The sequence below is a fragment of the Rhamphochromis sp. 'chilingali' genome (assembly GCF_963969265.1).
Source record: "Rhamphochromis sp. 'chilingali' genome assembly, chromosome: 1".
Taxonomy (NCBI): Eukaryota; Metazoa; Chordata; class Actinopteri; order Cichliformes; family Cichlidae; genus Rhamphochromis; species Rhamphochromis sp. 'chilingali'.
Window position 1 is genome coordinate 62,292,636 of NC_137929.1, and position 18,247 is coordinate 62,310,882.

Sequence of the window (18,247 nt, forward strand, 5' to 3'; positions counted from 1 at the left end):
TATACATAACAAAATTTCAAGAAGTGTCTCAATCTTGAGTAAAGTAAAACACATTCTGGACCACAAATCACTCCACATTCTCTATTGTTCCCTGATTGCACCGTATTTGAATTACTGTGCAGAGGTTTGGGGCAATACTTACAAATGTTCGCTATCATCAATCTTTATATTACAAAAAAGGGCCATAAGGATAATCCATAAAACTGGTTACAGAGATCATACAAATCCACTATTCTTAAAATCAAAAATTCTAAAATTCACAGATCTGGTTCATTTTCTCACAGCACAAATTATATATAAAGCAATAAATAACCTGCTTCCTGACAATATTCTAAAAATGTTTTCTAAAAGGGAACGGGGATACAATTTGAGGGGGGAATTAAATTTAAAACATCCTCGTATCCGTACAACATTAAAAAGTTTTTGCATCTCTGTGTGTGGAGTGAAGCTGTGGAACAGACTAAGTAAAGATATGAAGCAATGTCCAAGCATGGCGCAGTTTAAAAAGCGGTTTAAGGATATGGTTTTTACAGGGTACAGGGAAAAGGTAGAGATTTGATAGGGTGTTCTTGTCTAATATTTTCATGGGTGTGCGCATGCACGGGTTTGTTGGTATGGGTATATATGTATGTGTATATGTGTATATATATGTGTATATATATATATATGTATATGTATATATATATATATGTATATATATGTATATGTATATGTATATGTATATGTATATGTATATATATATGTATATGTATATATATGTATATATGTATATATGTGTATATATGTATATATGTGTATATATGTATATATATATATATATATATATATATATATATATATATATATATATATATTAAATATATATAAAATTGTAGGTTGTGTATCCTTCAGGTGTTAATGGGGTTATTGAAAATGTGTATATGTGCGTATGTGTGTATATACGTAGGTATGGATAGATAGAAACATATATGTGTATATATTAAAAAAAAAAATTACACATAACATATAATGTAATTACAAGGAGGTATTTCTGTAGTCTATTGATACTAGATAGTGGAAAAGGGGTGGGATTAAATAAGCTTATGCTTCTTCCTGCTCCTTTTTGAACATGGACGTTATTTGGAGTTGTGGTTGCTCGTTTTCCTTTTGTTTGCTTTGTTCATTTGTCTCTTTTAATTCTATTTTTTTTTATACTTTTTCAACATGTTCAAAATAAAGATTCAATCAATCAATCAATCAATACTTTGGTGTCACGGTTCGATATTTTTTCGATACAAAAAAATGTTCATGCCTTTTTAATTTGTCATTTATTAAAAGTATAAATATATATTTTAACTCAAAAGTACAGTTTTTAAATTTAACCCTAACCCTTGTGCGCGTTTTTTATTTTGACAGCGAATGCGCACCTGCGGACCACTTATGTGCAGCCCTGGTTATTTAGCTCGTCATATTGCAGCCACAGAAATTATTTTGTCCATGAAACCATAAAGCTGCACTTTCTTTTTGCCTTATAGTCTGATTTGTCATAACTTTTCCGTTTTGTGGTAAGCTTTTCTTTGGCTGTCACTTCTTCACCCTGACCTGTCTTAATTGGCTCAGCAGAACTAAAATATATATCATGCTGCTTTTACACACGCACTCACATAAGCTCAGCGATTCTCTGCGCGATCAACCTCTCACATGTTTAAGCTTGCTGCGGGAGATTTCACTTGTCATGTTTGGATAGTAAGCTAACGATTAATAAGACGATGTCAGAGGAATTGGTGCACAAATTATCATCACTCACAGATCAGTGCTGTCGCTCTCTATACACAGTTGCACGATTATAAAGTGAAAGCAAAAAAACAAGCGCAAATTCAAACGCGATTTCAATATGTCACATATTGACAGTGGCTCACCGATGCCAATGACATAATTACCCAGCTACATTTCTGAAAGAATGCAAAAGCATTGACATATATTTTTCCTTCCTACAATAGCCCGACGGGCAGGGTAGCCCGTCTGAAAAAAATCGCTAGCCCCAGGACGTCGGGCTAGCGATATTGCGAGCCCTGTATCTGATTGAGGAATCACTCATCTTTGGGGAAGAGAGTTTATTACAGAGAAATGTCTCTTTCCAAAATAAAAGCTATACTATCCGCTTCTTCTGGGCTATATTCTCAGCAGCATAAGGAGAATCATGTGCTAACAGCTGTCTAAATGACTCGGCTAAAGTTAGTAGCATGCTTGTTGTTTTTGTCTTTGCACTAGGATGATGTCGGCGTAAATGTGCAGTCATATTCGTTGTGTTCCCACTAGTGCTTTCAGGTTAATCTCGTTGAAATGACCTTAATGCCACAACACGGCAAATCTCCATTAACGAGCTACCGCCGATCGCCCCGTGCATGGGGCTAGACGGCCAACACGTTAACGAGCTAACTGCGCTAACACACTAGTTCCCACCCATGTAATTGAGCATTGCATGGCACATCCAACATACTGTTTTACTTTAGTCCATGACTCGCTTACCTTCAGGGTCATACGTCACATGAAAACCAAAATAATTCCAAACACCACATCTGAATGAAGGTGGGGGAGGTCCATGTTACAAGGAGAGCTTAACTTCTGTCTCGCTAGCTTTCCCAGCGCTCTTCCTTCTGATGATGCTGTCTGTGTTGAGCGCTCAGTGGATCTGCGCTCGACAGTGCAGCCTAGGCGGAGTAGTCGAACGCCGATTCACTGAGCGCTCAACACAGACAGCATCGTCAGAAGGAAAGTTGATCAAATAAATTACAAATGTTGTATTGTTCGATACATATGCGTACCGAACCGAAAGCACTGTATCGAACGGTTCAATATCGATACGAATATCGTTGCACCCCTAATATAAATGTATATATATATACATATATATATATGACAAATTATGCTCCAGTCATTTGATGTTACCAAGATAATGTCCGTTTTTATTATAGTTAAAAAAAAATTATGTACATTTCATTTATTGAACATCATATATTAGGCAAAAAAAGAGGTCATTATACTAACAAGACCAGATAATCCAAAGCATAAAATATTCAATATTTATCTGAAGAAGGCTTAAAAGTTAGAATAAACGGTGGTACAGTGGTTAGCGCTGCTGCCTCACAGCTAGAAAGACTCTGTTCAATTCCCGGGGTCAACATGGTGCCTTTTTGTGTGGAGTTTGCATGTTCTCCCTGTTTCTTTGTGGGTTTCCACCCACAATCCAAACATACATATCTGAATGACGACCCTGCCATGGACTGGCAACCTGTCCAGGGTCTACCCCGCCTAAAAAAAACAGCTGGGATAGGCTCCAGCACTCCTCCGATCCTTATGATGATAAAGCGGCTTGGAAAATGAATGAACAAAAAATAAATAAATAAGTTTTTGATGTCACAGAATAAAACAATGTAATGGCATTTTGTTTTGTTTTAATAGATCATGGCTCAGCAGTGGACTGTTGGAGAAGTATCTCTTTGGCTTGGGGAAAATGAATTGGCAGATTATCAACAGGTCTTTGTAGGTGAGCATTTCTATGGATGTGCTATATCAGTGTCCACGGTGCTCCACAAGAAAACCAACATATGAAAAACTGCTGAAACATCAACAGATATACCATGAAAGTGAATGTGGATTCTTCATTGTCTGCGGACTAGAAGACTGTCCCAGAAAGTTTTTGTCTGTGAAATCTTTGAAAAATCACATAAGGAAGAAACATAAATATCAGAAACAAGGATTAGAGTCTGCCCCAGACTGTGACCCTGTCATCCAGGAAACTGTTGAATTTCCCCAATCATCTGAACGAACTCTGAGTGAACTTGTAGAGAACTTTACGGAGACTGTGAGAAAACAACTGGCATTGTTTTCCTTGAATCTCCAAGAGAAAAGTATTGTAAATAGAAAAGTTCAAACATTTGTTATTAGTGAAGTAGAGTCAATTTTCAAGTATTTTATTGAAAACTATAGGGAGACATTTTCTAAATGTTTGCAGACTCTTAATTTTGATATATCAAGTTTTCATTATATTGATGACAATAGTTTGGTAGAACATTGCTTCACTGCAGTCAGCAACACATATCAACTAGACAGATACTGTGTTGAGAAATTAAACTTGATTGAACCTGTTGAATGTATCCTGGGGATAGATCCTTTTACTGGGAAACAGGACACTTTTCAGTATATTCCACTTCTAAAAGTCTTAGAATTAATATGTAATGATCCTAACATTTTAAGAAAATTTTTTAGGCCAGAGTCCCGTGCTCCTGAAACCTTAACAGATTTTAGTGATGGGAAAATTTACAAAGAAAGTGATTTTTTTTAACACAGACAACCCACATTTGAGAATTCAGTTGTACAGTGATGAATTTGAAGTTGCTAATCCATTAGGATCAAAGAAACGTCTACATAAAGTGTCTGCATTTTATTTTACTTTGGGAAATATTCCACCAAACGACAGATCTGTTTTAAGACATATTCATCTGTTGATACTTGTCAAACATAGATTGGTGAAAACATATGGATTTGAGAAAATATTAGAACCATTAATTTGTGACCTACAGGTTTTGCAAGAACGTGGATTACGATTAAAATTTGAAGACAGACAGTACTGCATCAAAGGTGGTCTGGCCACAATATCTGCAGACAACCTAACCTCTCACACACTTGCAGGTTTTAGCTGCTCATTCAGTAATGGTAGAATATGCAGGTTTTGTATGTGTCATTACAAGGACCTGTCTAGGATCATTAGTGAGGGAGATTGTGTTCTTAGAACAAAGACTGTTCATGCATACCATCTGCAATGTGTTGAAGATGACCCCCACTGTAGGTCAGTGTATGGTGTAACTGGCCCATGTGCCTTCAACAAGCTGTCATATTTTGATACCACAAATGCATTCCCACCTGATGTAATGCATGATTTTCTTGAGGGGGTCATTCCTCTTGTTTTGAAGTCTGTTTTAAAAGCCTTGCACAAGGACAAAACTGTTACTATCCAAGAGGTGAATGACAGCATAAGGACTTTTAGTTTTGGACAGAATGACTGCACCTCCAAACCTGCTCTAATATCTGAGAAGGTAGCACTGGATGGAAATATCTCTGGAACTGCTGTTGAGAAATGGACATTATTTAGGACTCTGCCTTTCCTCATAGGCTCCAGGATTGAAAAGGGTAACAAGTTTTGGCAGCTTTATCTTTTGGTTCGAGAAATAGGAGAGATTATTCTTGGTCCAACCATCAGCACTGACTGGATTAGTAATCTACATGAACTGATCACTTACTTTTTGACAGATTTCAAGAATCTGTTTCCTGGTGTGTTTACACCCAAGCTGCATTTTCTGCTACATTATCCTCGGCTCATCCTTGATTATGGGTCACTCCGCTCTCATTGGTGCATGAGGTTTGAAGCCAGACATCAATATTTCAAGACAGTAGCAAGAATCACCAATAACTATATTAATATTTGTCAGACTTTGGCAAAGAGGAATCAGCTTCGTCAATGCTGGGAGTAGCAGCCTGAACGGATCATCAGGAGCGATCATACACAAGCAGCCGTTAATAACTTATCACTTCAAGAACTTCCAGTGAACTTGCAGATTTGTTTGCAAAACTTGGAGACAGCCGTTACTGTGGATGAGAAACTCTGGACAAGTAAATGCATCATTTTAAACTCTGTAAAATATGCAGTTGGAGATTTCTTCATTTTGGAACTTGTGCATGCAGAGCAAATTCCACTGTTTGTGAAAATAGTCCTGATTGTGTATATCAGGGCCAACTGGTTTCTTGTTGGAAGACTTTTCACAACACTGGAGTTTATAAGACACCTTCAATCATACCACATCAGAGAGACTGATGATCTGTTGATATTCAAGCCTGGGGATGAGGTAGACTTTCATGCTTTGGACGCATACAGATGTGATGGTCAAGACTTCATTACACTGATCCACCGACCTTTTAAGGCAGTCCATACCAAAGTCAGATAAGATACATCCTAAACCATGACTTTTTAGTTAGTTGTCAACCACTGTTAAAATGATTTTAACCACTTTTTGGCTATTCCACAGGTCTGTCATCATCTATAGTCACTAATGAACTCATAGCTGTTTTTTTTAGTAATGTTTTATTATATTTTTATTCTTTATCTTCGACATGCTCATTTCTGTTTTGATCGTGTCTTATTGTTTTTCTGTGCCACAGACAATGAAATCGATGGATCGACACTTCTGCAGATGACTGAAAGAATGAGTGAGCGTCTTTTTCCAAAAGTGAAAGACCAAGTGAAATTTTTGTCTGCTGTAGAGAAGCTGAAAGAGTGAGTCTTAAGTTGACTGGTTGATTCACTGAATTGTACATTCATACAATCCAGTGTTTCCCCTCCCCTAGGTTTATGGTGTTGGAGGGTGGGGGGCAAGGGGTTGACGCAAGCCCTGTTCTGTTTCTCCAGCGTTGATGTGCATCACACACCCATTTACTTTCAAATTGAAATGTCACAGCCACTCTTACTCTCTGTTATGATTCTGTTTCTGTAGTTCAGCAGCTGTTATTGTACGTTTTAAATATGCGGATATTCCTGATGCAGGACACAAGGACACGCATATTCATGTCTTGTAACAAACTCTAAACATACTTCTTACTTCTTCTTGCAGTGGAAGGCAACACAAAGAAAAGCATACTGTGTCAGCACTCCAACTTATGTTTAACTGCAAAGTGCAGTTTCCTCCAGCTGTGATCACTGCGTTGACCAATAAAGATGCAGCACTAAAGTCACCCACCAAGAACAGACTCAAAAACATGCTTATTCAAGCACTGTTTGACCACTTGAGTAATGAGACAATGTAAGTCTATATATAATTAAGATTTGATTCATTTAAAATACAGTATGTACATCAGAATTTAAGTTCATCATTCAAAATTTGCAGGTATCCCTCTCATGTGCAGTATGTAGAGCGTCTGAGGACTGTCCTTCTGAGTTTTCCATTATTGAAGGAGAGTTATGGCTCTGGATATGTAAGTATTCCTGAAAAGCAAACATTGATACAATTGTCCAACAAATTGTCTTTGAATTGCCCAATTATTGGCTAACGAGTGTAACATGCTAACATTTTCATTGTTACATATTCAGAGGTTATCTGTTCCCTTGTGGCCACTACAATACAAGTATTAGTATTGTGATTTTTGAGGCAGATCTCATGCAGTATGGTCAAACAATAAATAAAATATCAATTGCTCTTTTAAATTAATTGTTTCATTTCTCTGTGGATTCTCAAGTGAATGGTGTGAAATTCAGCATTATATTAGCTCTGTTTGCCTTTGTATCAGGATAGTGTAGTTTTTGTATTTAAAAAATTAAATTTGAAAATAGGGCAGGGATAGCTCAGTAGGTAGTGTGGTTATCCCATGATCGGAAGATCGGGGGTTTGAATCAACTGAACGGCTACCCTGAGGTACCCTTGAGCAAGGTACCGTCCCTACACACTGCTCCCCAGGCGCCTGATTAGTGGCTGCCCACTGCTTCACTGAGTGAATGGGTTAAATGCAAAGAGAGAAATTTCCCTGTGGGGATCAATAAAGTATACATTATTATTAAAAGGTAGAGGTATTAACATATAGACGGAAAGATCATGACGAGTATGCTTGTAGGACATAATGCCATTAATACTTTATCTACCTTTTATAGTGTATTTAGCCAATCTAAAGTGCTCCAAACCTTTATATCATGTGTTTGATCAACTCCTAAGAGTTAAAGAAGAGATCTGCAAATAGGACAATCGCTTGTCGATTGACTCCAGGATGTCTGCGATGTCTTTGCCGGCAGGCGATGTTGTACCGGGGGAGTCTGCCGGGCGACATCTCTTCGATGACGGCGTCTCAATTTTGGCCGGGGAGGATGCACTCTGGGCCTTATTCATTACTAAATCTTGAAAACAGCGGTCGATGTAATCTTGGAGAGCGTCTAAACTCTCCCCGTTGTCCTCCAGGGTGTTAGAGATGATAGAACAGATGTTGTTAGTTATATGACAATTGATTAGTATATTTGGTAATACTGAAGCTTGAAAAACCTTTGTTAAACTCTATGCTACCATTTGCTTTTTTTTTTTTTTATTCCGCCAAATCTCCGGCGTCTGACGTCACCTACAACATGGGTCGCTTACCTACTCGTCACTTCCGTCACTTACCGTCTCACCGTCTTCTCTAATGATAATTGATGCGTGAAATAATGATTGTTCTGGTTTGCTATATAATGGTATATATTATGGTACAAAGCTAATATGTATATGTTTATCCTTTATTTTAGCTTCTTGAAGAGGCTTCCATGTTACTTAAAACTGATGTGGACAAAAAAGTAATCCGAGGATTCAGTAAGTTGGCAGCGAAGCTTGTGTCAATAGCCCCAAACAGCAACCTTAAAAGCCTCTGCTTAAAATCTGTTGATGAGAGCCAGACAGACACTGAAAGAAAAGGTGAGGGCACTTGGCAATAATGAGCAAAAACATTTTTAACTCCTATCTCAGATACCACTTTTTAAGGTTTCACATACAGCACATTAGTAAACACAGTGTCCCTTACAACAGCGGTCCCCAACCACCGCGCCTCGGACTGGTACCGGTCCATGAGTCGTTTGGTACCGGGCCGCGAGAGTTGAGGCTCAGGTGTGAAATGTATCGTTTTTCAGGGTTTTTATCGGTTTTCAGCGTTATTTTGTTATCATTTTTATCGTTTACTCGGTTTTCCTGGGTCTTTTCACGTGTGTTATGAATGAATTTTCTCTTTTTCGGCACCGGTACTAGTTTTATTTTGTTGTATTTATCCGCGACACCTTAAAGGCCGGTCCATGAAAATATTGTCGGGCATAAACCAGTCTGTGGCGCAAAAAAGGTTGGGGACCGCTGCTTTACAATATCCACAGACTGACATTTCTCCTGTCTCGTCTCTGCAATGATGTACTTTAAGATTTAACTGATATACCCTCGATGCTATATGTATCTCTATGAAGATTTTCAGTCATTCACACAATGTTTATCTCAAAAAATGTTCAGTGGCAGCTAGACTTGCTCTGCAAGTTCTTTAGGACTCAAATTATTTAAAGCTAGCAACTTACAGAACTGAACAACATTTTGGGGGTTTTGTATAAATGCTTAACATTTACACTGAATTATACTGAAAAGTTAATTAGGTATACATTTACTGCACTAATGCTTATGTTCTGCAAGACATTCAACGCCTGATAAAGGCACTCATATGGCCTTTACTGCTTTGTATTAACAAAATTGGCCAGAAAATATTTACATATTTCTCTTTATTTTTCAGGTCAGATGGTAAACACAGCTGTTCTTCTCCTGCCATCTATTTTCAAAGAAAATGCCTCTCATCTCTTCGTCATAAATAAGGTAAATTTATATATTTTTTGGTATGGTGAGAGGAGGGGGGGGGGGGGGTCTTGAACAAATCCAGTATTTTACAGGAGTTTTATACTTTCATTGGGACAGCTGTTGTTTATACTTATTTAAACTATACTCCTCATTTCAAGAATTTAATTTCTGTTTCAGGATCCACACAGCCCGATACCTACAATCGTACTCAGCAGCAGTGACGGCAAGCCCTTGAGTGATTCAACTGAGGTCAATGTCCAGATGGATGGACAAAAAATGATTCTGGACAGTGGGGAAATGGACATTTCATTGGCGATGGGTATTGTCTTCTCCCTGTACCATGTTTACAATGTTGCCTATCCAAGTGAACTAAAAAAGACATTTTGCTTTTTGGAGGCATTTGTTCTCAACTTGGGAACTCTGACTACACCTGTACCAGTAGCTGTGCAAAGAGTGACAAATGCATTAAATATCTCCTAGATTGCCAGCATAGTGCAGGTGAGAGACTGAAATTGTCCCAGTGTGGACTAACAAAGGACCATGAGTCCCACGTTAAACTTAACTTACATAACTTAAGGCTGCAGTTCATTGATAATTTAAATAAAAAGATTGTTCTTGAAATAGTTTTACTGAAAATGCAAACATGCTGATGAAAATGTGTTGTTTAATTGTCTGTTATGAAAGTATTGCTATTTCTAATGTAAAAATTGTTGTTTTATCTATAGTATAATATTTATATGTATTTATAGTAAAGATATTTAATTATTACTGTTTAAATGACTTATATGCTATTATTAGTAGTGGTGTTGTGCTTAGCATTAAAATGCCTTTTTGTCTTTTTCTGTAATACAAAGTGCCAATAAACCATTAATCTATGTCTATGCTGTGCTCGTATTTATTTTACCCTACTCAAATTCAATTTATTATACATTTTATTTTGAAATATTTAAAATGGTTCTTTAAAGAACCACTCAAAAAAGGTTCTTAAAAATGGTTCTTTAAAGAACCTTTATTTTTCTGAGTGTAAAGGTTCCTTCTTCTTTAAAATTCAAACTTTGTAATGAAAGGATATTTTTAACAGGCTGTTCTCGTTTATATGACCTCCATAAAACAACAGGGTTAGAACACATTGTGACGAAGTAAGATGTTTGTTTTGTAGTCCATCTTCTGCACAATGTAGTTTCAACGGGCGGACATCCGGTGTCACATCGCTCCTCTCTTTCCCTAAGTCCTTAGCAAATCTCCTTCCCACGATGACATTTTCATCGAGGCCAAGGAAAAGAGTTTAGGAAAAGGAGATAGGCGCTACTTTTGAAATAACACCCCACGTGGTTACTTTGAGACGCTGAGTCACGTGACCTCGCAGCAACAAATCACAGCCGAGCCGGAAAAGGGGGCGGAGCAAAGTGTCTGTGCAGGAGAGGAGTCGAGCAGAGAGAGCTGCTTTTTTATGAAACGGGAGTAAAGTAATGAACTTACAGGAACATATACCACTACCAACCTTTGGATCGATATCTGCATCAATCTGCACACCCTTGTCTCCTGAATTGTAGCTGAGATCAGCGTGAACCACGTGGGTCTCTGCTCCCTCATCTGTTTCCTGTTTGGAAAGACTTCCAGCGGGGCGGCCTGCCTCTCCCCACTGCAGGGAAAAGGGTAACACCACCTGGGTCTGGGTGCAGTTCCCCCCTCCAGGGGCGGGGGTACCTAGACCCGGTTCGTAGAGTACGCTTGGGGAGTGTGATCGTGTGTACAGCGTCTCTTTATGTCTGTCTCCACTTCGGTTGAGTGTGGAGTAAGTGCATATGAGAGCATGAGGGTGGGAATGGATGTTTGTATCTGTGTGTGCCTGTATGTCTGTGTCTATATGTCAGGTTGGGTATCAGACGCCACCTCTCTGGGGACATCTCAGGCCGTCCAAGGTTTAGAGGCCTATCTCCCACCACCACCACTTCCCCTGCCAGTGGCGGACTCCCTCAGACATCGGTGCGGCTGCCCCTCTGTTGGTCTTCCTTGGTCTCTTGTGTTCTGGGGACCTCTGGATGTCTGGAGTTTTGATCTCCTCCATACCTGCTTCATGCCCTGGAGGACGGGACTGTGGCCCCCCCACACCCTCTAGCAGATTATTACATGAAGGAACCTTTTAAAAAAACAAGCGCGTCCATGCTCACAGGTGTACACACGGGTGATCACACCCACAAACTACACCCTTTTTGGCTCCTACCTCAAAGCACACTGTGTTCTGTTGATCTTATGTGCTGCACAATAATGTTTAATATTTAGTATTTACTGTCATATTCCCATATATCATTGTGATGTTGTTTATTCTATTACTCTTGTTCTCTTCTGCTTGTTTTCTTTTTTCTTTCTCTACAGGTGATCCAGGTGATCAATATATGCATTTTTTCTTTTTTTTTCTGCTCATTCTATTGGTTTTTGTTTTTTGCCCTTCTCCCCCGTCCCTCTTCTCAGCTGTTTCTCTTTCCCTCTTTCTTTCTCCCCTTCTTTCCCCCAGTCAAGTCTGTCCCGTATTCAGCAAGTGAAAATAAAATAAACAATAAAAGGTGAATCAAATGGACCATTACGGCAAGGCTGGGATGGTCAATTTGGTAAAGTAAAATTTTGGTAAAGTAAAATTTGGTAAAATTTTGGTAAAATCCGTTGGGCATCTTTCTTTGCCTTTAGACAATAATTCTGATACAAAAGAGCCAAACGGGACAGGCAAAAAAAAAAAAAAAAAGGAAAGACTTCCAGCTTCATCACGGAGTTTCTCTCGGTTTGTGGGATCATCTAAAGGTAAGCACCGAGCTAACTTTAATGTGGGTTCCGTTTATGTTGAGTTTATCTCTGTTGAGGATAATAGATTGCTTGGGATACACTGGAGTCAGACAGACTGTAGAGTTTGTGATTGCTTGCAACAATATGAAATGGCGGTTGCTAGGGGGTAAGAATACATATAGAAAAATAGTCTTGGAATATGAACAAAAGGATGGAGTGCAGGCAGGGCTCTAGAGAACAGCCAACCCCCACCCCTAGGACAGGAAGCCACAGGTACAAGCCTGGGGGAGGGAAATCAGCCTTTAGAATAGGACTTCATAGGATAATCTCCAGATGCATCTGTATTTTATTTTCTTCCAGCGCAAATAAGGACGTCTGATTTTGGAAGTAAAAGTCTCTGCCTGATTGCTACCATCAAAAAGAATCCATGAAGGTGCCATACTTCTTCTTCTTCTTCTTTTAACACTGTTTAGTCTTAATGTTTATTACGTATTATATACAAATGCAATAAGCAGCAGGTGCTATAGGCATCTGGAAGCAACTGTATATACAATTCTAACATGTGATTAACTATTAGTTACTCAGTGTCACTCTTTCTATGCAAAACTAAGCAACTGAAAATAATCAATACTCCCTTAAAAGTGCACATGTGTAATTTATATAATTACATCACCACATCTGATTAGAGTAACATTAAGCAGTTTTATATTACACAGAACAACGAGAACAGAGCTCTACAATTAATAACATCTAATATCAGCTAGTCTGACGATGAGCTGAACATCACTAATCATTACCGGTGCCTTTTTTGAGTCTCTCTGCTTTCCTCTCAATTTCTGTACATTATTTAAAACTCTTAATAAAGTGACCTTTTCTCTATATTGGCAATGTACATCTCTGTTTAGAGCTGTTCGCACTAAAGTAAAAAGCACCATCACTTCATGCGAATCCGCATGAAGTGACATGGTGCAATGCACCGATGTCTGAGGGCGTCTGCCACTAGTAGGGGGAGTGGTTGGGGAGATAGGCCTCCATACCTTGGAGTCCGTGTAGCGTGCCCACCCCCAAGATCCTATATGTATGTGTTATGAGAGTGTGAGTAATGTGAATGTGTAAGTTGTGAGATAAAATTGAGGCACAGGAAGCCAGAAGGAGACAGATGGGGGGGATGCCTCCCCTGCACCCTGGGGACATATCTTTACCCCAAGGCCCTGCATGTGTGGGTGATTGTGGTGGAGCGGGAAGAGGGAGGCAGCTGGAGATGGGGAGGGAAGGAAGCTCCCCTACTGACCCCAGTAGGCACTCCATTCTCTGCAACCCACCAGGGAAAGGGGGCCCAGGCCCATCCGGACTAGGGCCCAGTACAGCAGCGCCGCCTGACCCCACAGAGCCCGGGACAGCCCACCCGACCTCACCACAGAGAAAACTCCACCCACCCCGTCCTCCTCTCATCTTCCAGACTACACGAGACAATAGCCCAGACTGAGATCTTCCTCCGTCTCTCCTGTATCTCCCCCTCCTGCAGAGTGAGTTCCTGAAGAGAGGAGAGCTCCTGCAAGATGTAACCTCCCCCACCAGTCGAAGAGCCCCCCAGGTGGCTCGACGCACCGGCAGCACCCTGCGCCAGGGCTGGGCCCCCATACACCCACCCGCCCACAACCCGCAACACACCAACCAGGACCCAAGCCCCCGAGCCACAGCCAGGGCCACAGCCAGGGCCACAGCCCGGCGACGGAGCACCCCCACAACCCCATGCCCATCCCGGACCCACCCCGGGGCAGCAAGGCTACCAGGTCAGTAACCCACGTCCGTCAGCACAGACCCTCCCCTAGCCCCGCTGCACGCAGCCACGAAGAAACCGTCACCTAAGAACCATGACCGCTACCCCGGGTTGAGCCCTCCAAGGAAGATGCTCCTGGTGAACCACCCGACGCCCTAAGCCTGTCCCTACCCCACACCAACCACAACAGCATAGGTGGGACCAAACTATGATCCCCCACCCCCGCTAGGTGATGGAGCTGATCAAAGGAGCCCAGAGCAATTGATGTGATGTGGTGGCAGAGGCTGTATCAAGACAAATGTAATCTAATAGATAATTTCTATATTGGTTAGAATTAAGATTATTTTTATTTTTCCAGTTCATGAGGACTGTTTTCTTGGCGATGCATAGGGCAGTGAAAACCATATGGGCTATATTCTTATCTGTAGTGACATTATCTAAGTCAAGTTGTCAAGCTCTAAAAAGTACTGAAATAGTTCAGCTGATGCCATTTTGCAAAGGCAGAGAATTCAGAAACACATCATCTCTAAAAATGAGGTTCATACATTCTATATATTCAAGTTTCATTCTATATATTCAAAAGATCATTCTATATATTCAAGTTTCATTCTATAAATTCAAAAGATCATTCTATATATTCAAGTTTCATTCTATATATTCAAAAGATCATTCTATATATTCAAGTTTCATTCTATAAATTCAAAAGATCATTCTATATAGTCAGACTTTGGTTGGAATATATATATATAATATTTTCCTAAAGGGCATAATATAATATACCAATATAATATATCCATAATATACATATATATATACATATATATACATATATACACACACACAGTGGCTTGCAAAAGTATTCGGCCCCCTTGAACTTTTCCACATTTTGTGTCATTACAGCCACAAACATGAATCAATTTTATTGGAATTCCACGAGAAAGACCAACACAAAGTGGTGCACACATGAGAAGTGGAACGGAAATCATACATGATTCCAAACATTTTTTACAAATAAATAACTTGTTCCTGTAGATCTTCACATACAGTGGGGCAAAAAAGTATTTAGTCAGCCACCGATTGTGCAAGTTCCCCCACTTAAAATGATGACAGAGGTCAGTAATTTGCACCAGAGGTACACTTCAACTGTGAGAGACAGAATGTGAAAAAAAATCCATGAATTCACATGGTAGGATTTGTAAAGAATTTATTCATAAATTAGGGTGGAAAATAAGTATTTGGTCACCTCAAACATGGAAAATCTCTGGCTCTCATAGACCTGTAACGTCTCCTGTAAGAAGCTTTTCTGTCCCCCACTCGTTACCTGTATGAATGGCACCTGTTTGAACTCATCATCTGTATAAAAGACACCTGTCCACAGCCTCAAACAGTCAGACTCCAAACTCCGCCATGGCCAAGACCACAGAGCTTTCAAAGGACACCAGGAAAAGTATTGTAGACCTGCACCAGACTGGGAAGAGTGAATCTACAATAGGCAAGCAGCTTGGTGTGAAAAAAATCAACTGTGGGAGCAATCATCAGAAAATGGAAGACATACAAGACCACTGATAATCTCCCTCGATCTGGGGCTCCACGCAAGATCTCATCCCGTGGGGTCAAAATGATCATGAGAACGGTGAGCAAAGATCCCAGAACCACACGGGGGGACCTGGTGAATGACCTGCAGAGAGCTGGGACCAAAGTAACAAAGGTCACCATCAGTAACACACTACAACGGCAGGGAATCAAATCCCGCAGTGCCAGACGTGTTCCGCTGCTGAAGCCAGTGCATGTCCAGGCCCGTCTGAAGTTTGCCAGAGAGCACATGGATGATACAGCAGAGGATTGGGAGAATGTCATGTGGTCAGATGAAACCAAAGTAGAACTTTTTGGTATAAACTCAACTCGTCGTGTTTGGAGGAAGAAGAATACTGAGTTGCATCCCAAGAACACCATACCTACTGTGAAGCATGGGGGTGGAAACATCATGCTATGGGGCTGTTTTTCTGCCAAGGGGACAGGACGACTGATCCGTGTTAAGGACAGAATGAATGGGGCCATGTATCGTGAGATTGTGAGCCAAAACCTCCATCCATCAGTGAGAACTTTGAAGATGAAACGAGGCTGGGTCTTCCAACATGACAATGATCCAAAACACACCGCCCGGGCAACAAAGGAGTGGCTCCGTAAGAAGCATTTGAAAGTCCTGGAGTGGCCTAGCCAGTCTCCAGACCTCAACCCCATAGAAAATCTGTGGCGGGAGTTGAAAGTCCGTGTTGCTCAGCGACAGCCCCAAAACATCACTGCTCTCGAGAAGATCTGCATGGAGGAATGGGCCAAAATACCAGCTACTGTGTGTGCAAACCTGGAGACCTGCAGACCTATAGTAAACGTTTGACCTCTGTTATTGCCAACAAAGGTTATGTTACACAGTATTGAGTTGTATTTTTGTTATTGACCAAATGCTTATTTTCCACCCTGATTTACGAATAAATTCTTTACAAATCCTACCATGTGGATTCATGGATTTTTTTTCACATTCTGTCTCTCACAGTTGAAGTGTACCTCTGGTGCAAATTACTGACCTCTGTCATCATTTTAGGTGGGGGAACTTGCACAATCGGTGGCTGACTAAATACTTTTTTGCCCCACTGTATATATTATGTGTCTGACAACTCTTTGAAAAAAAAGCTGCCTGTCAGCACACCAGACTGGCCTAACTTTAAGCCATAGCAAAAGCTAATACAAGTGCAGATTTAATACAGGCTATCTGGGACTGTGTTTAACACTAGAATTACTGAGCATTTTTTCCTGGTGCAAGTCCCTACTACTAGATTTATTAGCCCTGCGCAAATTTGCGTAAATCCCCTGAACCTAAGACTTCCTAGAATTACTGACTTTTTTATTTTCTGGTGGAAGTCCCGAGGTGTTAATCACCCCTGCTGAAATTTTCACAGGTCATCAGCTCGATTCTCCTCCTGTTTTTGTTGTGCAAACCACCCATTATCTTTGAGGCCTGGAACATTTGCATTTGTTAACTCAGAGTAGCTCAGCTCCAAGGCAAGAGAAAAATCTGTGTTACAACCCTACAATGGAGCTGAAGGCCTCTCAGCAGGGTGCTAGGAGGTGTTAGGTTCAGGGAATTTATGCAAATTTGCGCAGGGTTAGTAAATGTACTAGTAGGGACTTGCACCAGGAAAAAAAGGGGTCAGTAATTCTATTGTTAAATGCTATGAATCTGTATGTGCGTCACCTGTGTCTGAGAATTTCAGCCAGTTTAATTTAATGGAGGGAGAAATATATAGAGAGAGGTCTCACCACGGTTGAGTGTCGGGGTGCTGTTGATATCTCCTGCCACGAAAGAAGATTCTGTCTGCTTCCGAACCATGTCGTTCCACATCCTGCGGATCTGACTCTGGAAGAGGAAACATGGTGCAGTGAGTGGCAGTAAACACACGACAAGTTAAATATAGAAACCCGGCGGGTAGACTTTGTAACTCAGTGGGGCAGCTGTAATAAAAACTGTGGAGCTCGCTCTAATCTGCAAAGAATAGGCAAACACGCCAGACAAAGAGAATGAGGCATCAAGTAAAGAGAAACACAGCTTTGTCATGTTATCGTGACGGGGGCTTGAGATTTGTAAGACATGACTGTAGTAGCCGATGGAATTGTTGTTTGGAAGTGTTATTACATTTTGAAACAGCTTGTTTGCCGATTGTGAGCAATAATTGCCATTGTTTGAGTATGTGTCTGTGTAGCTGCGCATAAGCCGGCATTTACAGTATTTTCCAATGACGGGTATGATGCCTGTGTCTATATATACACCATGTGGACTACAAATGATATCTTTATAACATAATCTTACATAAGAGACCTTTTAAAAGGGGAGAAAATGTAGCTACAGAGGGAGAAACCATGCCTAATTTTGAAAATATTTGCTTTGTTTTTACATCATTTTTTAGTTTAAAAAAAGACAGATAACATTTCTCATTTTGTTCCACTAAAACAGTCGTGTTGCTGCACAAGCTGTTTTTATTCATCATTTGTTCTTAGAAAAACACCATTTTAAAACTCAGTGGTGTTTTCCACTGATGATATGTTTGCGAGTGTTTATGTGTGGGTCTGTGCTGCCTGCACCTGTCTGTGGGCTGCTGCATGGCGAGCTTGGCTGCCAGTGTAGTAGTGGTTGTTGGCACGAAGGCCCGAGTTCTTCAACGAACCGTGGGAGCTGTTGGTAGAGGTGCGGCTGCAGCAATAGGAGTGACGCAGAAATTTACTGTACTCCTTATGGACCTGTAAAGAAAATAACACCACCGGCACAGTG

At 40.4% G+C, this 18,247-nt stretch overlaps 1 protein-coding gene across 7 annotated transcripts in view; it reads left to right on the forward strand.

Annotated features, from left to right (window-relative positions):
* The window catches only part of LOC308404347 (uncharacterized protein), a 45,910-nt gene extending 35,665 nt beyond the window's left edge, over nucleotides 1-10,245 (forward strand). For 6 of the 7 annotated variants that reach the window (XR_013973107.1, XR_013973108.1, XR_013973109.1 and 3 more), the window contains 7 exons: nucleotides 3,442-3,526; nucleotides 6,196-6,310; nucleotides 6,645-6,833; nucleotides 6,918-7,005; nucleotides 8,294-8,459; nucleotides 9,307-9,386; nucleotides 9,546-10,245. Coding sequence is in view for 3 of the 7 variants with exons in the window: in XM_080894374.1 (XP_080750500.1) it covers nucleotides 3,442-3,526; nucleotides 6,196-6,310; nucleotides 6,645-6,833; nucleotides 6,918-7,005; nucleotides 8,294-8,459; nucleotides 9,307-9,386; nucleotides 9,546-9,848 (1,026 nt within the window). In the remaining 4 variants the exon portion in view is untranslated. The remainder of the gene's footprint in view (nucleotides 1-3,441; nucleotides 3,527-6,195; nucleotides 6,311-6,644; nucleotides 6,834-6,917; nucleotides 7,006-8,293; nucleotides 8,460-9,306; nucleotides 9,387-9,545) is intronic. The other variant, XM_080894376.1, reaches the window with a different exon arrangement.
* Nucleotides 10,246-18,247: the final 8,002 nt, after the last annotated feature.